Source organism: Rasamsonia emersonii (assembly GCF_000968595.1).
Source record: "Rasamsonia emersonii CBS 393.64 chromosome Unknown ctg1118621760153, whole genome shotgun sequence".
NCBI lineage: Eukaryota > Fungi > Ascomycota > Eurotiomycetes > Eurotiales > Trichocomaceae > Rasamsonia > Rasamsonia emersonii.
Window position 1 is genome coordinate 64688 of NW_013563165.1, and position 22743 is coordinate 87430.

General features: G+C 51.9%; 5 protein-coding genes across 5 annotated transcripts; 2 read left to right on the top strand and 3 right to left on the bottom strand.

Moving 5' to 3' along the window:
* Window positions 1–149: 149 nt before the first annotated feature.
* T310_4711 (uncharacterized protein) lies at window positions 150–1185 on the bottom strand (the record flags this gene model as incomplete). Its single annotated transcript, XM_013472428.1, has 2 exons — window positions 150–482; window positions 559–1185. The coding sequence occupies 2 exons, from the start codon at window positions 1183–1185 to the stop codon at window positions 150–152; spliced, it is 960 nt and encodes a 319-aa protein (XP_013327882.1).
* A 6645-nt stretch (window positions 1186–7830) lies between these two features.
* On the top strand, window positions 7831–10115 carry T310_4712 (uncharacterized protein; the record flags this gene model as incomplete). Its single annotated transcript, XM_013472429.1, has 8 exons — window positions 7831–7833; window positions 8160–8549; window positions 8587–8760; window positions 9012–9107; window positions 9171–9222; window positions 9304–9710; window positions 9770–9923; window positions 9979–10115. 8 exons carry the CDS (start codon window positions 7831–7833, stop codon window positions 10113–10115), a joined length of 1413 nt encoding a protein of 470 aa, XP_013327883.1.
* A 937-nt stretch (window positions 10116–11052) lies between these two features.
* T310_4713 (PH domain protein) lies at window positions 11053–13882 on the bottom strand (the record flags this gene model as incomplete). Its single annotated transcript, XM_013472430.1, has 3 exons — window positions 11053–12343; window positions 12416–12753; window positions 12809–13882. The coding sequence occupies 3 exons, from the start codon at window positions 13880–13882 to the stop codon at window positions 11053–11055; spliced, it is 2703 nt and encodes a 900-aa protein (XP_013327884.1).
* A 1870-nt stretch (window positions 13883–15752) lies between these two features.
* Window positions 15753–16560, bottom strand: T310_4714 (NADH:ubiquinone reductase (H(+)-translocating); the record flags this gene model as incomplete). Its single annotated transcript, XM_013472431.1, has 4 exons — window positions 15753–15847; window positions 15918–16112; window positions 16185–16304; window positions 16374–16560. 4 exons carry the CDS (start codon window positions 16558–16560, stop codon window positions 15753–15755), a joined length of 597 nt encoding a protein of 198 aa, XP_013327885.1.
* A 1178-nt stretch (window positions 16561–17738) lies between these two features.
* Window positions 17739–22295, top strand: T310_4715 (Ubiquitinyl hydrolase 1; the record flags this gene model as incomplete). The annotated part of the gene is made up of 11 exons (XM_013472432.1): window positions 17739–17763; window positions 17823–18568; window positions 18642–18921; window positions 19038–19415; window positions 19475–19563; window positions 19652–20189; window positions 20236–20848; window positions 20907–21327; window positions 21388–21559; window positions 21592–22074; window positions 22174–22295. 11 exons carry the CDS (start codon window positions 17739–17741, stop codon window positions 22293–22295), a joined length of 3867 nt encoding a protein of 1288 aa, XP_013327886.1.
* Between the last annotated feature and the right edge of the window lie 448 nt (window positions 22296–22743).

The window sequence follows — 22743 nt, forward strand, 5'->3', positions numbered from 1 at the left end:
AAGATTCTTTCCCGACTAGACAACTAACCAGGAGCGTTCTACTCTAACAGCCATAAACGTACATATACACATACACATACAAGGTCAATTGAGATAGGTATAATACAAACTTGCGCTTGAATTAGTGAGTAAATGAACATTGAATCAGATTAGATCTTCAGCCCCCAACTCCGCCCCAACCCCACAGCCGTGCTGGCCAGAAAGCCGAGGTAGGACTTCACATCAGCGAGCTTCTCGCCAATAGCCTTGTTGTCCTGAATTCGGCGGTTGACGAAGGCCTCTGTGGCCGAGAACTTTGGGCTGGGATCCTGCGTCATGACGACTTCGGCGCTGGCGTAGATGGTCGACAGTGACAGGCGCTTCGTGTACCAGGAGGCGTCGATGGAGGTGTCGCCGGCCAGGTAGAGGATGTCAGAAGACAAGGAGTGGAGTTCGGAGAGGGCCAGGGGAATGTTGGATGGGAAGGACATGAGTGCTAGAGCCTGTAGAACATAGTTAGGTATGCATATACATACACAAAGGGAGGGAGAGAAGGAGGGGAGGGAAGGATCTACTCACATCCTGCCACCGATGTATGATTTTCTCGTTCATCCTCAATCGCTCCAGGAGCAGAATCCTGACTTTCTCGTCCACACTCAATTCCCGGCTCGCATTGTCTCCTTCATTTTTCATCTTCTCGAAGAGCCCATTCTCCACCTTGGCCCTCAACAGTCCTCGCCTGCTCGCCAGCCAGAACAGAATCAGATCCATCTCCTGCCGCTCAAACAGCTGCAACGACACATCCAGGAATCCGACATCGCGCGCGCCCAGCGTCAGCGCCTCCTTCGTGAAGCCGTGCTCGGGGATGTGCTCCAGCGCAGCGGAGAGGATGGCCGTCTGGGAGTTGGTGTATTCGTGTGTCGGCAGAGGAGGATGGAAGTGGGAATGGTAGCATCTCGCTGTGGAAGGGATCTGAGTAGCAGTCGAAGGGCAGCGAAGAGTGTTGTTGGTGCTGCTGGCGCGTCGAGAGGATTGAAGCGAAAGGGATCTGGTGATAATTCTCTGTCCGAAAACGAGTGATTTCCTGCGGTGCTGCTGCAATTTCCCATATTCCGACAGGAAGAAAGCCCTAGCTGCGCTTGAGGATGGTAGTCTCGTCATGCTGGTCGCCTTCTGGCGACAGGTGAGGGACAACGGCTGAGCCATGATGCTGGCTGAAAGCAGTAAGTAGGGCTTTGCGACAAGTCCAGGAAGTTGCACAATTCGTGTCAATCAATCTGCACGAGAGTAATTCGAACGATAGCTGTTCTCAATCGAACTGGTGTATTACCCTCAAAGTTAATGTTATGAAGTTCGAGGTCATGATTCATGAGCAAGCTTGCGCTCCGGTGGGTCGACCCGGGCAGGCCGAAAAACAAGAACTACACCGTATTAAGGTTAATGTTTCCGACCTGCCGAAAGCTCCCGCTGGCGACTATTACCGTGGTAGGTAGTTCCTTCCTGTGAGGTGCATGTAGTCCATAATTTTTTTATTCGTGTCTGTTGATATCTAAACGCGAATTCTACTGAGGGATTGCAGAGTAGACAGCCTTCTGGACCTTGTCGCAGAGGCTTTGCCTCGTATAGTTACGTGGAACAGACCGGTTTGTGGCATTGCTTCTATTAACCGTAGTACCTTTTGCCTTTGCGTTAGATAGACGTATCCGTGGTAGAGGCCAGCAGTGATACTATGAAAGCAGCATCATAATTGGCTGTGCAGAAACTAATCACGAGTGATCGCGTACAGTGACTTAGATATACCTGATGTTGCCACCCCTTCCGAGGGGGATGAATGCACCATGAGTAAGCATCAGTGGTACGCGCCAAAAGGACGAGTCTCAGACACTGTCAATATTCTGTGCGAATGGATATAGGTCCTCTCGGGGTAGCAGATGTGCTACTAATTAAAAGGGCTGCCTGGTAAGCCTGTCAGAAAATCATTCAGACTGTCTGTAACCGATGTTATTCTCGTGTGACACATGAAGCCACGTCCAGAGTCGAAGTCCCTGTTCACTATCGATTCCAGGCCAGCTACCATTCAAGCCGAGAGTCCTTCGCCTACTCTGTCACTGCTGATTGTTGAGGGTGGGAAGGCCCTAAAAAAATTACCTGGGTGTGGTAATATTATCTCATCGCTCAGACTGGAGCAACCCGTTCTGTGGGCATTTGCTGCACTTTGAGCGAGAGATGTGGCGATGCAGCGGCTGAATAAAAAGTTTTCTTGTTGCATGATTAGCGATTCAGGTGTGCATTTCTCGAAATCGCTTTTCTGCCCAATATTAGTAGACCTCCGAGAACATCCAGGTGAAAACAGCTGAAGTGCCACAGAGTATGTTACTCAGCTGAAAGATGCGCTCGCCGTTGACAACAACAAAAACGTGCAACGAGAAGAGACTCCTCGGACATGGATGGTTTGAGAGGTGTCGATTGGGATTTGGGAGATACTACTGGCCCTGCTGGCTAAAAAACACGCAGTCAAAGTAGAGAAAACTCTACTACACCCACGCTAGGGATAGTATAAAGACACCTTCAGTGATCGAATCAGGTCTCGTAAAGCTCCTTCAGTAGCGGCACGACTGCAAAATCAGTCACATCTCTGCAGATATCTCGGAGGGGTGATGACCTCCACTAGCGAGAATATTGGGGAGGCGAACAGGGAAGCCCGTTGCACAAGGGCTGACAGTGACTTTTTAGTCACTGAAACCGCCAAGTTTCAAGAAAATGCAGGGATGTTAGGCCAACCATGGAACCCATAAGAATTTCGAGCCAAAGCAAGGACTGACGACAAATTAAAGGCAAAAGTCAAGGAACTCGAGCAGGGACTAATTTCGCCGTCGCTGCATGGGTAACGCGAGTGTGCAACCAGTCAACAACCACCACCAACCCGCCAGGGATTGACAAGACGAGGGAACAGAGATCTCGTTAGGCAAGCTGAAGACAGAAGTTTGGCACGTCCCTACAATACCGCATGGCGGATTGCGCCGAAGCCCGAGGTGGTGTATGTATGTACATACATACATACATACATACATACATACATTCCGAGATAAGTCCAGACGTTCTTCAGTTATCACAAGGTGATAGGCCAGTAAAATAAATCCCGGTTCTGGGAGATCCCGCAAGTTGCAACCTAGCAGATACACAGTCTCGGGACTCTGTGCAGCTGCATCATACAACTTCCTGATTCTCTGGAGAAGATGACTGAGCCGTTCAGAGAAGACGAAAAGTGAAATGACGCGTGTGAGGGTTAGTGTGGCTCCATGGGCCAATATCCCATTGCAGTTTCGATCGATCGGTGCTTCTGCTTGAAGTCAAGCAGGACGCCTGGCGGCCCAGTTCAGGCCGTCCATGGTTTTCAATCATCAGCGGAAAGAAACGCAGAATCGCAACTTTCCAATTGACATCAGGTTGGTTTGCATAGGACCTTTGAGATGATGCACCGTGTATCTTAAAAGAAATGGCTTCAAGAACAGATCAGAGAAACTAATCATGAGACCCAGCAAAGGTGAATGTTAGCACGACTTCTGTCTTTCGAGTCTCGAAGACCAAGAACTCGCGGCTTCAGCAAGGAAATCCCTCTCCCGCACGGCATGTGCATGAAGGTATGGGAGCATAGTCGGTAGAAAGAAGAGTAAAAGGATTGATCGACGGATCGCAAGATGCCTCTGTTGACATCATCAGATGAACTGATCAAATGTGCCCATGTCGCGTACGGAGTAACTAGTTAGCTCCGGTAAGAGCATTCCTGCCATGCGCTTCCTCCGTAGACCAGCAGTGATTGGGTTAAGTTAGCTCCATTCAGCCGGTGGAAACCATCTTGATCGTCTCCGACGCCACCGTAGCAGCTTTTTCTCCGGAACAGGAGCCGCGGACAGACTGGCTTCTTGGCATGTAAGCCACCGGTGGTGATCCTTGCGATGTACTACTGCGTACACCGCAGGTACCTACCTAGGGAGGTACCTAAGGTTCAAGAGCCTAAGATCCTAGATCCTGCCTAGGCGGCAGGGATCCTGGACCGAGAATCATCGATAGATGGGTCCATGTGGCTGATGACTTGGAGATGCCCTCCACAGGCATATTTCGAAGCAGGATCTCAAATCAATTATGCAGTCGGGGTATTTCGACTTGTCCAGCGTTTTCTAAGTGAGGCCCCTGTCTCAGTTTGACCATGGAGATCACTTCTGTAGGGGCGTATGTCCTTCGTGCACCGTGCCGGATGCACCATACGGCGCAGCTAGTGGCGGGGTAAATCAACCAGGCCACGCCCTGTGATTGGGCCGAACTCCGGAGACCAGCACGGCCGGCCTGGTTGGACGTGGAGGACACGATCAGACTCGGAATCCGTCGAAGGTAACCCTGCCTGTATAAAAGAGAAACAAGAACAATTAGTTCCTGAAGGTAAAGAACGGATTGAAACGGACAGCATCCAATTGGTATGCTCGGGAAGTTCACTCACGCTGCCAATTGGACATCGGCTTCCATTGAATCTTGTCCACTAAGCTTGGGAGAACAGATCGCCATTCAATGCTCGTATTGGACGCAATTGATTGCGTATTATCATCAACGTTAATTCCCTCACCACTTCCACTCGGCAGCAGCCTCGATGGCTCGGCGCAGGACACGCGCCTGAGTCGGCCAATGGCCGGGTCTCCGGCACCTTGGAGGACACCACACCAAGCCCAATTTTAAGTGCCAAAGTTTGGATGAAGAAGAGGAGCAAATAGACAAACGACAACTCTAAACCTCAAGGCCGATCGGGTCTTGGAATGCAGGCCAAGCAATTAGGTAAGATAGAGGTATTTGCTTCTAGTCCAGCACCACGCTGCCGGTGGGACGGCGAGGGCCCAGGCACGGCTCCACCTGCCTTATCGCGGGCTCCACCGGCTTTGCGGCCGCTCTACCGAATACGGAGGCACGGGCAGCTGAGGCATTCCATCGTGAGCGATGTACGAAACAAGTATAAAACGCAAGATCAATGCAGAGGATGGATCAATTCGACAACAAGGCTGAGAGGATCGTATCTTTGCCAATGGATGTACTCAGTGATGGAGCAGCTTATCTCCATGGGCGACGTTCTAACGGATTCAACGATCCACCGCTTCTCTCTTCTTCTCTGGTCTCGAAAGCCGATGTCGCACTGGAGGAGAAAGGATCAGAAACCATAGGGTAAGCATGATAATGACGCGGAAAGGAACTCAAATCGCTCGACGGTTGGCCCCTTGCTCCAAGGCAGCAAGGCTCCGAACGCCCCGCTGCTCGACACGATGCCGTCTCCGAGATTTCCCTACGAGAAGAAGCAGGATGGAATGTCTTGGGCCGCGAGATCCTATCCGGCTGCGCCAAATCATGGCACATGGAGATGTCGTTATTCGCAGCGTGGTGCTTATTGGAGCCTTAGTAATCAGCGACGCCAGCCCCCAGCGCCTGTGGTGGTGGAGCCAGCGCCAGCCCTGCAGGTGTCGTGCATGTTTAGGGAAGTCCAGGGCATGCCGCGCCGCCACCCATGCAGCACCACTTGCTCATCACAGAAGTAGCTTGGATGCTGAATAATACTGGAACCCTCACATGACTGTGCAGCGCGGCATTTGGCCGCAGAGGCAGTGGCTTATCAGATCCTGTCCTTCGTCCATGGACGGGTGCAGGCCTGCGATTGTTGCACATCTCCAGTCCCAGCTCCAAGGTTACTCAAGGCCTCAGCCATTCGACTGCTGCTGAACATAGTTCACAATGAAGAATTCATTAGTCATCTGTAGTGCTGCATGCGTAGCTGCGATTCCTCGCTGTCGAGGTCGAGCACTAAATACGGCAGGCGAGGGCGGCCGGGCCCGCAGAACGCAGGCGGCAGGCGGCCTCGAGTCATTTCGACAGGCAAAAAAAACTCGGCCCAACCAACACTCTCCTGGCTCTTTCTGCCACATACCTCCAAGCGTCGTCCACTCCGGTCTAACCACCCTGGTAGGGATCCATCCCCGCCTCCAAGCCCAAATTTCGTCTAGCTCTCCATCCACGGTTCCCGGCCCGTGATTCTTCGCGTCGCCCTTCCACTGCCTTGACCGCGACGGAGCCGCGATCGAGCAAACAGCGCAAACTCCATCGCCGAGCTGACCTCCACGGCACCCAACGCCCTGTGACGCTGGTCCATACCGGTCCATACCGCGCTGTAGCTTTGTGACGACAAAGGCAGCGTGCGATTTGGTCGCCAGGACGCGTATCAGGCAAAACGGTCTCTCGAGCCCGCGTCAGTAGTGCTAAGGACCATTGCGCGGCCGGCCAAACCCTCTTCGCCCGACCCCAGCTGATCGCAGGCAATCCAGCCTATTTGGCAGCCTAAGTCTGTGCAGCACTGGGCAGTCGCGTGGGAGCATCGAGGCATTGTTTCGTTCTTTCCATCCCTCAGACCAACAGTAAGCTCAGGAAGGAAAGAAGAACAAAAAAAAGGTCAGTAGAGATCAGCCCTACTCTGCAGCTGCAGAGACACGCGCGGCGCTTCTCTCAGCGCCGTGCAGCAACGGCCCAAGCTGCCTCTGCCTGCCTAGTTAATTAATTCGAGATCCTCGCTGCGGCGTTCCTTCTCCCGAGTCCTGAGTCCTGACTCCTGACAGGCTCTGCAGATTCCAGCCCATCGCCCGGCTAAACGACCCCATTTCCCGTTGTGTGCAGCTGCACTGTGATCCTCTTTTCCCATCTTGTGCGTGCTCACTTTCCCCCCGTCCCGCTCTGTCCCCGGGTAACGCGCGTGTCCACTGTCACCTGTCTGCCTACCACTGACGAGTTCCAGTGTCCTTCGAAGGTCGTCTCGTAGACCCCAACCTCCAGAATCCCTGTCCACAGGGCCCGTCTGACGTCCCTGAGCCTACGAGCGACCCGGGCTCTTGCTTGCCCACACAAGCGCCCCCCCTCCATCTTCCGTTTCGCTCCCTTCGTGCAGTGCAGCCTCTGCCTGCCCTCACACCTTGCCTTTCCATTTCGAACCCTGAGCGGAGGGGAAGGTCCCAATCCATCGTATCCTTTTCCGGCAGCTTCTACTACAAATCATGGGTGGGTTGTGTTTCCTTTCTGCTGCTTCTGTCCTCTATGCCCTCAGCCGACTATCTTTTTTTTTCCCCTCGTACTTGGCTGCCAATTGTTCCTAACTTCATTACCTTTTTTTTCCCCTTTTTTACTTTTACTTTTTTTTTTTCGTTCCCACCCCTCTCCCACACAGCTACCCCCTAAGGCCTCCTTCTTGCCTTGCTGCTGTTCCCATCAAGCCGGCTGCGGTCTGGCCCGCCACGCACCCCTCGTCTTGGCTACGGTGTACGGAGTCGAGGGAACACCAACAGGTGCTTGCTCCTATTCCACTGCGGCTGCGGCTACGGCTGCGTCTGCTGCCCACCTAGCATACCTGAACGTCTCCTCTCCACTTTCACGCGCTTCTTTCTTGTTTCCTTGAAACTTTTCTTTGACTCGGGGCCGTTGTCTTGTTTTCGTCTTTTCTTTCTCTCCGATCCCTGATATCCCCCATCCCTCTTGTCCAATCTTATCTCCTTCTGGAAGCAGCCCACTGACGCTTTGTTCACTATAACAGCTGACGTTTATCGACCACATCAAGTAAGTGGATAACATTTCTTTCAGTATTGCCTGTCACATAATCCCCGCTCAGATAAAACGGGGCCCTGTGAATGGAGACGAAATGATGAGTCGACATCTTTGTCCCCAATGAACAAGGAGGCACCATTTTTGGAGCACAATTGCTATTCACTCCCCCGACTCTGTTATCTTCCAGTCGCAGGGATGCGAATATCATGACAAAGTCAAAAGTTGGAGACCAAGATGGTGGGAGGTGAAGAGAGCGGACCTGTTGTGGCCTACACCTAGCCAGCGCTGTCCCTCCGAGCTTCCTGGCTATAGATCGTTCAATTCGCTGTCTTATGGCGGCATAAGTTTTCCCTCATGTGTCATGACATTCTTTCACTTATATCCTCGCCTCCCAGCAAGGTTGGCGTCACCTGACCTCCAAACACGCTCCGCTCCTTTCACAGGGCCCTTCTCTTACTCGCTTCCCTCGTCCTCCAATCGTCATCTCTCTTATCACCCCGCTCATCTTTTCCCCCCCCCCCTCTTCCCTACAACCGATGTCCGTCGCTGCTAACATTACCCAGCGCGAGAGGTCTCGTTCTCCGCGTCGTCGTTCGCGTAGTCCTCGACGCAGCCGCCGTTCATATTCGCCTCGCAGCCGTTCTCGCAGCCGTGACGACTACCGTCGCAGTGACCGCAGATCCAGATCTCCTATGAGTGGTGCAGCAGGCGCTTCCGGGGGACATTCAGGTTCTGGTTACGGAGGGCGTGGCGGCTTTTCCGGTAGATCGTACGAAGAGCGCGCAGCGGCGAAAGAGCAAATGATACAGTCAGTGCGCGAATCTTCACAGCAAGACCGCCGGGTCTATGTCGGCAATCTATCCTACGATGTCAAGTGGCATCACCTGAAAGATTTCATGAGACAGGGTGAGCAGGGTCATATAATCATATGGGTTGGATTGCGCGACGGTCCGGTGGGGTGTGGCTGACTGAAGGTTGTGCGTTGTATAGCTGGAGAGGTTATCTTTGCCGATGTCTTACTCCTTCCGAATGGAATGTCGAAGGTGGGCGCCAATGTGTAGCAGTGGCTGGTCTTTTTTTTTTCCTGGTTTGTCTTTGGTTACTTTGATGGACTGTTGGGTTGACGGGTCGGGACCTGGCCGTCCGGATATTGTAGGGCTGCGGGTACGTTCTTGACATCTGCATGATCTCCTAACCCCCGTCTGTTCTGTCACACTGACCGCGCCGTTTAGGATTGTGGAGTACGCGACAAAGGAACAAGCACAAAATGCTGTCAACACACTCAGCAACCAAAACCTTATGGGACGACTCGTTTATGTCCGCGAGGTAAATCCCCCCGGCCATCTCAGTTGTACCGAAGTTCTCAATGGATAGACGACTGACAAGGACCTTTTTTTTTTCTCTTTGAATTGCAGGACCGTGAACCCGAACCCCGCTTTTCTGGCCCCCCCTCCCGGGACTTTGGCAGAGGTGCTGGTTATGGCGGTGGACGACAGATCTACGTTGCCAACGTTTGTTTCCCCTGAAGACAAGATTAATCCAGAGTTCGCGTGTTGACTTGGGATGACTCACAGCTCCCTTACAATGTCGGTTGGCAAGACCTGAAAGACTTATTCCGCCAAGCTGGTAAGTCCAGAACGTGCTGATGTTGATCTAATTGTGCATACCGGATGTAGGCAGACAAGAATTAACCATTGCACCGTGCAGCCCAACACGGCGCTGTGATCCGCGCAGATGTCCACACCGACCCGAGCGGCCGCCCGAAAGGTTCTGGTATCGTTGTATTTGAGTCTGCTGATGATGCTCGTAATGCTATCCAGCAGTTCAATGGCTATGAGTGGCAGGGGAGAAACCTCGAAGTTCGCGAGGATCGCTACGCCGGTGCAGGATTCGGTGGATACGGCCGCGGCGGCTATGGCTACGGCGGTCGCGGCGGCTTTGGCGGTCGTGGTGGTTTTGCTGGCCGCGGCGGCTATGGCTTCGGTGGGCGCGGCGGCTATGGCGGGGGTGGATATGGCGGTGGCTACGAAGCTGCTGCGTCTGTCCCGCCCAATCCGTTTACTGACTATGCCACCTCTGGCGGAGACAGGAGTAACACCATCTACGTCCGTAATGTGAGTATCCGAAGCGATGGCTGGGTGGTTTTCTTTGGCTGGCGCTGACATTCCATAAGCTGCCCTGGTCTACATGCAACGAGGATCTTGTCGACCTCTTCTCCACTATCGGCAAGGTCGAGCGTGCAGAGATCCAGTACGAACCGAATGGTCGCTCACGCGGTACTGGTGTGGTCCAATTCGATAATGCGGAAACTGCTGAAACTGCAATTGGTGCGTCATAGCTATCTGCCTTATGTCCGAGGGGTTGCTAATCTGTGTGTTCTAGCTAAATTCACCGGTTACCAATACGGTGGCCGTCCTCTGGGAATCACCTTTGTCAAATACATTACGCCTCCTGGTCATGGCGATGCGATGGACGGGGCTGAGCCGACGTCTGGTCTGACTCAGGACCAAATCATGTAACATTACCAGAATGATGGGGCTTTTTCTTTTTCTATGGACTCGTGGACAGATACCTCGTTTTGTTATGTCAAAAAAAAAGTTTGCGGTTGTACTACACCAGATTGTTTTCTCTTTTGAGATGTGAATTTCGATAAAACAAACAAAAAAAAAGCTGGCAGTTAGGTTTAGGTTGTTCACTTTAGCAACATGGATTCATGATCACCTTTCTGTGTATGCTACGAAGCCAAAAGAGTGGACGAACAGATTGATTTGTTATCTGGTCGATACTGGCTCTTGTTCATTCTTTCTTTACGGAAGTACTTTCGGTGGAGAGTAAAACAATAATAAAGAGAGTACACACAGGCCGATCGATATAGTTGAGTTGTGAACTTCCAGCCCCCTTCCTATCCTAGGAGTCAACAGGCTGGTTGGCTGGTAAAAAAAAAAGACACTGTGACGTGACGAAAAGAGAGAGGACCAGTACAGAAAAATCAATTTCGTTCTGTTCATTTCATTTCATAGAGACAAACAAAAAAAAAACACCACCAAAACCAATAATACCCCAAGACACTAACTACTAGTTAATGATAGAGAGGTCTGTCTCACTGGAAAGAGAGAAAGTAATGGCCATAAAAAACGCCGGACCTGCAGGAAACAGGAAGGAGGGGGAAAAAAAGGACATAACATATACGTTAAATTTATTGAGCCGGGAGGAAAAAGAAAATGAACAAAACAAAAAGTAAAAAAAAAAAGGGGAACTGTGCAGAACAGCCCTTGTTGTGCATGTGACAGTGACTAACTAATTCCCTGGGCCAATTTCCCCCCCATCTTTCTACGGAAACGGAAAGTGCTTTGAATTTGAAGACCGCTCATCGACTATATATAGATGTATATATTTCCCATCCGCGTTGTCATTCACTCATTCATCTCAGGAAGTTGGATCGACCTACGGCATTATTCACGAGGTCATCGTACGAGGAAATTTTCCTGGCATCTTCAGGAGGTCAATTGTGGAGGAGCTGTTTTTGGACTGCGCTTGGGGACGAACAGCATTTGATGATGCTGATGGACCAGTCGCCCCCGCTGTGCCCTCGCTCGACAAAGGGGAAGTTGCGATTGAGGATGGCGTCGAAGCCATCACAGAAAATGGCGATTGGCTGCTCTGTTTCGAGCGCTGTGATTCTTGTCTCCGGAGTTGGCCCTGGTTTGGACCGGCTGCTGCCACCTCTTCACCCTCGGAAACCGAGGTCAAGGCAGTAGTCGTAGTGGTTGACTGTTCAGTGGGATTCATACTCGGAGGCGCTGTGGAGATACTCTCGCGATCTGTTCCGATTGCGCTGGCCGAGTCTCCACGATTCTCCGTGGAAGATGCGACTATGGAGGCCTGAGAAGGCGAGGAGATGGCTTGGCGGACTGGAAGAGCCGCTGATCGATCTTGTTGGACTGCCACATCATGCTGTATTGTTTGAGGATTTTCGTTGTTCACGGCGACGGATGTGCTGGTAGTCAGGCCTGCTGATGTACCTATCCAGTCGCCGTAATGGCTTTGGTGCCGTTCGTGCTTGGAGGGCGAGGACCCTTCGTTTGTAGTCCTATACGGCAGCACACTCTGCTTGGTATTATCATAGTCGTGGCCCGCTGCCTGCTGATGAGAAGAGGGAACCGGAGCTCCCGATCCAGGCGGGGCTCCAGCCTCTGTTAGAGCTTCTCTGCCTCCCGAACTCTCTCCACTAGAACGTGGTTGAGGGTCGTGTAAGTGTCGGTCGATTTGGACATCACTTGGGAATCGCCCACCTGGTTGAGGGCGCGGCGCGGGCGTCTGTGCTGCCACTGACGGGGCCCGGTGTAATACAGCTGAGCTGCCAGAGTATGGAGTTCGGTCGGCTTCGTCTTCGTCCATCACACCGTCGCTGCTGATTGAGCTTGCCCTGAAGCTGCCGCCGCTAAGAGTTCGCATATGACGTTTGACAAATGCATTCCGTGCTTCGCCTGTTTTTCCAATCAGATTCGCGATGTCCTCGTACCATGCCATCATCGTGTCGTGAGACTCGGCGCGGAATACCCAGGCGTGACCGCGGTGCATTGATCCAGTTTGCCGTCCTTTGAGCATAAACTTATGGGAAGTCGAATCAGGCTGTGAGTGCGAGCCCAACTTCTGCTCTGGCAAGTACAAGGACATGACCGGCGTTTGGAAGGCGATTCGATCCGCAGACTTGAATTCATGAAGATGCGTTGGAGACAGAACATACCTGCGATCGGAGATCAGTTACCAGCTACCGGAAGGGGGAACTAGAAAAAAAAACACCAGTAGCGCAACGAACCAGCCAGGTGTATAGCTTTTCAGGTATTTGCTCTTCCGTTCCAACATGCCGGACCGCACTTCTACAGCAGCGGGATGGTCCTTCCCAGGGTAAGTGATGTTCTCGAGGCTCCGTAGCGGAATCCGGGGATCGACCAATTGATCGTTTCCGGCGATAAAATTGTTCCATTCGTGGTCTTTGGGCATCGAGATAGGGCCGGCCCGAAGCTTCTCGACTACGTCGTAGGCTTCGTCCGCCTCCCGCTTGAGAATGCTGGCGTATGCATTGTATGCTTTCTGAATCTCGCCAACGACTATTGACTCCAGCTCGCGACCCGAACTTTCAAGATTGAGATGTGCCTAGCTCAGGTCAACACTGACAAAACCAGGAAAGGGTAAAACGAAAAGAGCCTACCCTGTGCAAATAATTTTCCTCCTCAATCTGTCTTTCAAGCTGCCTCTGTACACCCAACCTCAGAATGAACGGATCATGTTTCCCGGACGTGGCAGACGGATCGACGTCGACGAGCCCAAGGGTTTCCTGCAAATTCCGGACCGCCTTTCGCGTGCTCTCGACCTCCTTATCGACGTTGTTCTTGAAATCCCCGGACAAACTCTTGATCTCCTTTGTCTTCTGTTGAAGGTCACTCCGTAGGCCGGTCAGCTGCATCACGACCTCGTTTTCGACCTCCCTCGCTCTATTGGCCTCAATCAGACCCTGCTTATGGTAACTCCGAAGAATTTCAGTCGCATCCCCCAGCCCACCTGATTCCAGGAACGTCGAAGGCATAGTCATGTTATTGATAATATTTGACGCCGACAGTAACAGCTTTGCCCTCGTTTCGTACGATTTCTGGATGTCCTTGAAAAAGATAATCAGATCCTTCAGGACTTTGCGCCAAGCTATTTTCCCGTTAGTTCTCCCAATCTCGCGCTCACCAGACGAAGGGGACTTGCCTTGAAATCGGTTCGCGAGCTCATCTGTAGGGCTCCCACCAGTTGGGATGGGGACGTAGAAAGCACTGTTGACATCCTCACCGCCATACTTCTCCTTCTCGCCGAGATGGAGACTCCTCACGCTGCCGGCACGGAGGCTTTTTCTGCTGCTGCTGCGCTTGAGACTTCCCTTTTTGCTTAACGAGGGCTTCTTCTTCAGCGTGCCGCCGCGAGACGGGGCCAAGCTGTGGTGGGACAACTGCGATTCACTCCGTTGTAAGCCAGCGCTCGAGGGCACACCATCGAGCAGCGACGAGCCTCGCTGGCTGGCATCCAGCTCCTCATTGAAGCGAGTCGAGTGCGCCAGCGGCGATGGATCGACGAGGCCTCCATGCGCAGCGCCGTAGTCCGACGGAGCAACAGAATTGGCGACATATGAATTCGGCCGGGATCCTGATCCGGGACCATATCCTCTACTCAAATGCGCAGGGTCGCTGGGCAATGGGACGGAGCCGAAGCCGTCGTGCGAAGGAGGCTGTGGTTGAGCAGCCATCGTCATGGCAGGCACGCGTCGGCAGAGCGACAACAAGAATCACAGAGACAGACGAGGGGAATCCAGAAAGAGCGAGCAATTGACAGTCAGGACTGAAGAGCCCGTGATGGCGGTGACTACCACCGCAGGCGCCACCGCTGCAGCGGGCGCAGTCGTTGCGTAGGCGGACGGGGCTCAGGCCTGGAGGAGAGTTTGCTGCGGGGAGAGCGAGCTTGCGGTTCGGGGCGAGCAATCAGACTGACGACGCACCGGGCCCCGCCATCAACGGTAGGCTACAGCCGCAGACCAGACATCGAGCTGGAGGCAGACAAGACGAGACAGGAGAAGGAGCAGCAGGAGAAGAACGGAGGGAGGAAGGCGGAGCAGGCATCGAGGGCCAGGCGGAGCAGAAACGGGCAAGCGCCCGAAAAGGGGGGAGGTGGAGGAGCCAGCTGAGTTGCGATGGTGACGGTTGCGGATGACGTCTGCGTTTGGGCACATCCACCGCCGCGCTACAGCACACTATGATCGATCCGGCCTGCCCCCGGGTGGAGGTGCGCGCGACCGTCGCTCCAGGCGGGAATCCTCGATCTTCCAGACGTTCCAGGAATCCAGACGCCCGCCTAGGCTCTAGCTAATAGCTAATTTTAAGTTGCCCGCGCTGCAAAGGTCGAGACAGGACGGCGTCACAACAGGTGCTCACACACATGCTAGCGATGCGATCGCCAGTTAACGCGACATGCAGCCCCGGACTGCCGTCTGCGCGCCAGCATCTCGCTGCGGTATCCACATTGCTGGGGAATCGAGAGTCCGAGACTCGGGAGCCTGCTTCGTCGCGGGCACGGAGCGTACCCAATCAATGGGTTACTATTGAAATTCCTCAGAGCTCCACAAAAGGAGAGATCCCGAAATGATCTCCGGGCCTCAGCTCAGCAGTGAAGTCATGGAAGTCGGCCGTACAGAGTTGCAGACAAGCGCAGTACTGCCGAGTCCTCGACGTCATCAACTGTCGGTGAGTCTGGAGTCTTGACGGCGGCCAGCGAATGGCGGCAGCGGCAGGCACGGGACCTGCGGGAGCCATCGCGCCAGCCAACTCCTCAGCCACTCAAGCAGACTATCAGACTATCACTCCTCGATTTCCACAGCACCTCGGCTCTGTCCAATGCGCATGGCAGCTATCATTATACGCACGGGATGCAATGCAGATCGAGGGATGCACGTTCGCTTGGCTCCACCTGCTATCAAGATCCCTAGCTGCCATGAGTCCATGACAGTAGCTTCCCGACCAATGTGCAGTTATACTGACTTCTCTGTGGTGGTGATCCCTTCTATTCAGACTGAGAGGGTAGCAGACCTGTTCAAAGAGAGACCTTAATACCCACAGGCTCGAAGTCTGCTGTTGCCGATGTCCGAAGCCGCCAAGATCCGCAATGACAATGTACCACCCTTACCAAAGGACAAGGGATGAGGAGGTCAGAGACGAAACAAGATTAGAACACATCTGGAGGCTGGGAGAGTGTAGAGGTAAGGGTGCTGGCCCTCAAAAGCCATCTTGTCCCAAATACATGCTTGGCTTGTTGGGTTTACACTTCCTTTCTCCCGAACAAGCCATATATAATACACTGCTTCTAATAACCTTTCCACAGCTGTTTCCTCTGTGTGTGTGGAAAGAAGATATCAAGGCGTGGCTTGCTGTAATCGCTGGATTGTTCACCGTAACTGCTACCTCCCAGGTCAATAACCGGTTGATGGAAGAAATGTTGGAGAAAAAAAAAGAAACAGCTGCCATTGCACTTTGGAGACCTAAGGAAACAATACTAATGATGCGTCGAATGGGCCCTCTTGGCGCCCGAGAATGGAAGTAATCTACATGAAGAGTCGAAGTGCTGTCTCATGATGCAGGCGGTTGTGTAACGGGCACATCAATGCCATATGCCTCCTTGATTCTCTGGCGGCGTCGCTCGGCGTATCCAGGGGCATAGATACCTGAGAACTATGTCAATTTCATGCTCATATTGTCTGCCGTCATGCAGTGGTCTGATTGCGAAACACGTACCTCTCCCTTCCCCGAGCTCCGCAAATGTCTCCTCAGCCGGAGTTCTGTAGGCTTTCCGCAACTTCTCCAACTCCTCGAATTTATCCACGTTTGGATCCTTGTCACGACCCCACAAGGTACCTCCAGTATATTCAAAGGCGCCCAGGGCGACTGCCAGGGCCGCACCGTAGCCGAACAGCGCCGGGAAGGTCCGGGCTACACCACATGTCAGTCATCCACAGGCGATTTGACAGTCGCTTATTGTTAAGAAATCGTAAAAAAACGAACCTCGAAGACCCAGGAGTGAGCCGGAGAAGAAGCCTCCCAATGCAACGTTCCAATGATCCTCCTTCTCTCGCAGGTTTGCCGACGCCGTCTTCACGAATTCATAGGTACCACCCATTGCCGCTGGAAAAAGCGCAGTCAGCAACCAAGCCATATTTCCTTCAATTGTGCCATTCCCGAAGTACCACGTACCCATGATACCAATTGTGCCGCCGCTCCTCACGAACACGCCCCATGGTCCGATGTTCTGCTTGACGAGGGTATTCTGCACCGCGGACGCAAAAAGCCCGACCGTTCCAGTGAGCGCAGTCGTCTTGAGTGCCGCCGAGATTGCATCCTTGGGCTGGTAGACCTTCACTTCCGTCTGTTGGGAAGCCATGGTGAGCTGGAGCACATGGAAAATGCGCTACTGCCTGGAGAAGGGCCTTCTTCTGTTCGGTGCCGATGTTGAGTTTGGGAGGTGGTGGTACGGGGTCGATTCTGCCGGATGACACCGCCTGCTGCTTTTGAAAGAGACCCTCAGACAGTCGATATTCCCTTCTCTCTGTCTCACTTAGTCCCAATCAGATTTCTTCATTCATCATTTACAGCCTTATATGCCTGTCGATGATAGCTGGATTTGATGCCTTGACAGGAGGCTCGCCCTTAATGCCTTGGAGAAGCAGTTGGGGCTACCTATCTCGGTTCTTACAGGCCCTGCCTACACTTAGAGACCATATGCTTGATGATTTATTTTCCATGATCACAGACAGGTATTTCTGATAGGCAAGATAACAGTGAGGTAGTGGCGCTGTCAAAATACGGGAAAGGATGCCCTTCAACAATGACGTAGCACTCAAGATACCTGGAGAATTAAGCGATCATAATATATCTGCTTTGCAATTTCAGCATCACTATAGGCGATAGATAGTAGAGGAAAGGCAATGATCGACAGAAGAGAGCCGCATCAAATGTATCTATCCTGCATGGTTCTGTTTGCTGTATGAACAGCAGCGCATGGACCGAAACATGGAAAGCTTGGCATTAGTACAGGCAGTTCCGCAGCAAGCAGCGTTCAGACAGGCAGGCAAATAAAAGCAATAAGTGTCAAGACAGGTCGCAACACTTTCCTTTTCTTCTTTCTCCCTCTTCTTTTTATTCCACTGGCATTGTAAATCTGGTCTGTCTTTTTAAAGCATCCCCTGCACCCTGGATATTGCAACTCGTGCGAAGTTGTATCGTTCAGGCGTTCGGCGTCATTTGCTTGCCTAGGTGAGCCGTGCCCCTCAACAACCTACCTGGTCGCGACCGCACCACAACAGACGCGCCATGCCTTGGAGTAGCTTTGATAGTGCTGCTGACTCAAGCTAAAATTTTGCAGAGCTTCATTTGTATCGCGAACACCATTGTTCTGTCACGACTGCCATCCCCACCCACTACATGCGCTGCGGGAACTTGCGGTCCGGACTCTGAGCTTCTCGACGCAGCGTGGCAGCTAGCTTGCTGGCGCAGTCCCAAGACGTTCTCAGGTTATCTTGCTCGGCGTCGCAGAGGTTTTGAGATCCAGACTATCTCCATATGTCTCCCCCAAACCAGAGAGCAGGTCGGTATCTCGATCATTTCGTAGAAGCTGCATCGTACTGATAGGTTGATGCCACGCAGGCAAGACTGCTCCCCGACTTCTGCAAGATATTGCGCTGTATGATCCGGACCATCCTCCTGCGTCAGGTCGCAATCTCCTCTCCGAAGTTCCTCCTGTGTTTCCCGAAGCATACAATGGACCGCTGGAATGGGTGTCTCCGGCAGCATGCAAACACAGTTACATCACCAAGCCTAATCAGACCTTCTTGCCTCCCCCGGAGCAGAGGCGAGGTCCTGGAACTGCTTCCAAAGTCTCTGCCATTTGTTCCCGGTGTCGCTATCATCTGCAGGTAGTGGTCCACAACACAAGTGCGACCAGTACGAACTTGCCTGGACATATCCATCATTTGGTGTACAAGTCTGGACGACAGAGAGTCGGACCATCTACGGCGGAGGTTACCCCAAAGGGCCAGCTGGTGGAAACCTTTCATTACGAGTGTTCCTATCCGACATGCTCAGCGGTTGTCTCTTTACGCATGGTGTCCCCGGTGCTTGGTCCTGAGTGGGTACAGCTTTTGACCGATCAGGAGCTGCTTAAGAAGAGGGCCGACGAAGCTATTGCAGCCAACCCTGAGCGCTTAGAGGGTATTGCAAGGCCGCTTCCTGTCAATGTCTTGGATAACCTTCGCACATATATCCACAATGCGCTCCATGAGCCACAACGGAGTAAACCGATCTCTGCAATGAACAAAAGATTTGTGGTCTGCTTTGGAGTTGAAGGAAAAGCATGCAAAGACCTATTAGAGTTTCTGGAGTTCCGGGACAAGGTTGGTGACTCAGGTGCCTTGGTGCATACTCGGTGGAAGTGTCTTTCTCTAACGATTTTCTTTTCTCCGTTAGAACGATGGTTTCTGGGAACCTCCCAAGCCAAACACTTCCGCTGTCCCACCGTATCAAGATGAAATTAACATCTTCCTCGATGATGTTCTGCATGAGTTGTCGGCGTTGATTGACCAGCGCCCGCCAGCTGAGAAGAAGATACCGTACACCATACCGACAACAACTCCAGCTAGCAACGACCTATTCTACGCTCTTGATGCTCTAAATTGTTCGTGTTTCAAAACTCATCTACCCCCGGGCGACCTTGAGCTAATATATAACAGATCCAAGGGCATCGAGGGTAATTGAATTTGAGATGCCCGGAGAACCGTTGGTCTCCCCTCTCGTCTCCAACCCTGAAGTTTACAGATTATTCTAACGGTTTTATTTCTAGATGCTATGAAGATCTTGGTACAGTTGAGGATATGTCCTCTTCCTTGATTATCGAAGCCTATCATCGCCAAGTATCGGTCAATCCGGCAAGAGCGCCACATTATCTGAAATGTTTGAAAGTGATTGGCGATTTAAGAGGAGGGCCTGACCGCGAGACCATTGAACAGGCTGTCATGATAGCCTATAGCGAAGGCAGGTACACGGAAGAGGATGTTATCAAGGCGTACAAATATTTTGGTCTTGATCCGCATGATCCCAATCTCACAGAAGAAAATATAATCGGCAAATTCCATGCTTTTCTGAGCGCAACGACGCAGGAAACTGAAACTGAAACGCGGCAACAGCTATGGCGAATAGGTGACTACAGAGGAAGCGAACGCATCAAGTCCGCTGCGGAAGATAGTGAGTCTCAACCGGGGCTGTTAAAATTTCAATAAGGGCCCATCTGACCATTTCGTCAGGAGTTTCAACTGTCGAACAAGCTCTTGTGTTCCTTGGAGTCGACGAGCAAACTTCAGATGATTTTATTATTACCATGTACACTGCTAAGGTAAAGAACCCTTCAGCTTTTCCAGAACTCGCCAATCTCCGTTTTTTAAGTTATGACCCCAAGTTGACATTGAAATTTTGTGTTACAGATCAGTGATAGCCCGAGCAGCAAAGATCTCGCTCGGCGTGCAGTTGAACTCATAGCCGAAGCGCGGAAATCCGACACCCTCAAGCATTTTCTGAAGACAGGTGAGACTGGAGCGGGTGAGATGGATGTGGGTGACGCCTATCGCCTGCTTCAGATACCAGATCGTACAGTCGACGATGCAGCAATCATCGCGGCATATACGATTTGCGTAGACGAAGCCCCGGCTCAGATTGAAACGTATTCACGAGCGCTAGAAATCATCGCCAAAGAGAAAAACAGCCCGATGCTCCGCAGTTACATTTCAGGCTCGACTGTCCAGACCGATCGTAACCTGTGCGAATGGCCGGTTGGACTGCAGAATATAGGGAACACTTGTTACCTCAATAGCTTACTGCAGTTCTATTTTACGATCCGTCCTTATCGTGAGATGGTTCTGGATTTCGAGAACTACAAAACAGAGCTAGACGATGAGAGCTTGCAGCATAAAAAAGTGGGGTCCCGCAAAGTTTCAAGGCAGGAGGTTGAGCGTTCGCAGAAATGTAAGTTCCCCGGTATCACTATGATTCCAGGCTGATCGTGTTTCAGTCCTCAGGGAACTTCGGGCTCTCTTTCAAAACATGATCACTTCGCCGCATTCTTCCGTCAGACCTGAGCAGGAGTTGGCAAGGTTGACGTTGATAAGCTCTACAAACGAGGCGGCAATTAGACGCAGATCCACGGTATCGGGAAAGCGACCCGGTGGTCTTGGTGAGATCAACGGTTTGCCCGTGATGGGACCTCTGGGTCCACCCCAGACTACCGAGGCTGGTGAAAGTGATCAGGCTTCGAAAGCTCCTGAAGAGCAACGACCTTCGAAGGAGGTGACAGCAAGTGACATAGAGAGCGAAGCAACGCTTGTCTCGGAGAGTGCACAACCAGAGTCGCAAGCGCCGCCAGCAGATAACAAGGAGAACCAACCCCCACCACCCGCTGACGCTGATAATCCGTCGACTAGTCCTGTGGAGCCACCTAATCGACCACCGCCGGTACCCCCACGTCCTTCCGAATCGGAGCGGCAGAAACAGCTCATTGAGGAAGTAGAGATTGGGGCTCAACAGGACGTGACGGAAGTGATTAATAATGTGCTCTTCCAGAGCGAATGTGCCATCAAGCCGAGGGACATCGCTCCGGATGGGGAACAGCTTGATCAGATTAAGGAGTAAGGTTTCCGTCCAGACCGAAGCGTCTATTACAATACTGACTGCCTGCTTTTTTAGTCTATTCTACGGTAAAACGATATCTTACATCACGGCGGAACGAGGCGTTCGGTCGAAGGAGGAGATATGGTCAGACATCAAAGTTGATGTTGCAACAGGATCTCGCGACATATATGCGGCCATAGACGGTGCCTTTGATGCGCAGAAGGTGTTTGTCGATGGTGAAGTGGCAGAGCAATTTGGCTCGATCAGTAAACTCCCGCCGATCCTCCAGATTCAAGTTCAACGGGTGCAATTCGATCCGGTCAAGAAGACTTCCTTCAAGTCAACCCACCATCTGGAATTGAAGGAGACGATCTATCTTGACAGGTACATGGACACGCAGCAGGCGGAAATTATCAACCGACGACGGCAATGCTGGCAATGGAAGGAGAACCTGAAAACCCTCGAGAGTCGCAGAGCGGAATTACTACGTCTGAGTGTAAGCGAGAGAATTTCTGCATCCATGAAAGCCTCAATAAGAAACTGACGACTGTTGCAGGAGAACGATGGTCAAGACATGTCAAGCCTTTTCGAAACCACGACGGCTCTGCTCGAGGACTTGGCCTCCATGAAGGAAGATCCCAATAGTGCTGAGTATTCTATTGACGTCAGTACACAGCTAATTTCCGAGCTTGAACAACTTTCTCAGATCACGAAAACCGAGACAGCCTGTATGATTTCCTTTTTGAGATTAAGCTTCTAGTTACCAAGCTGACGGGGTCTGCAGTTGTCGAGCAAGAAATCAAGAATACTCAGACGATGATTGAGACTCAGTTCGCGGACTACAAGCATCTGGCATACCGCCTGTACGCGGTGTTCATGCACCAAGGATCCGTGGAATTCGGACATTACTACATCTACATCTATGACTTTAAGAAGAATATCTGGCGCAAGTACAACGACAGTGAAGTCACGGAAGTCAAGAACCCTGCGGAGATCTTCGAAAATCAAGGTCGCGTGAATCCTCCTACGCCGTACTTCCTGGTGTACGTGAACAACGCCATGAAGGATCGTCTTGTCGAGCCTGTTTGCCGAGAAATCTTCGAAACCGCGCAAAGCTCCACGCTGAACGAGCGAACGCCGAGCGCGATGGTCGATGGACCGGCCCCAACAAGTTCAGCAACCATGGACGTAGACACGGATCCACCGTCGTACGAGGAAGCATGGAGTGGGAGCAACCCGGCAGGTACGAACAATACTCAATCTAATCCGGGCAGTCTCGGAGAGGAAAAAGCACCACACAACCAAAGTGGCTCTTTGCTGGTGGGGTAATTTGACCGCACAGCTGACAAGCCTGAACGTGCAATGGTAGGCTCCGAGGGGAATAATAATCCATTACCCGCCGCAACAACATCTCCAATCTCAATTCCACTGAAACGCAAGGGTTTGGAAGACGAGATGGAATAATACGCATCCCACCTAAAAACGACGTCTTCGCCAGCTGTCTATCCCTGGTATAGCACCCTGGTAGATCTGATGGTGGAAAAAAAAAGGAAAGGAAACCCTTTATTCATGATCTCATAATCTTATGATCTTTTGTACCTTTAACCTTAATCACACGGACACGCATTAAAAAGAAAGAAAGACCCGGTCTGTCTGTCTGTCTGTCGATCGATCGACCAGTCGGGAGTGAACTCAATGACCTGAAATGAATGAAAGGAAAGGAAGGGTGGTGAAAAGGAAAACGGGGAAAAAAAAAGAGAAAGGGGTGATAAATGATGAATGGAAGGAATCTACGGTGGCAACTGCTTGATTGATGCTTGATGGATTGATTGATTACTTGATTACTTGATTGGGAACCGAACCGAACCGTTCGAACGAACAGCTTGATACCAAACATGTATGACATGACATG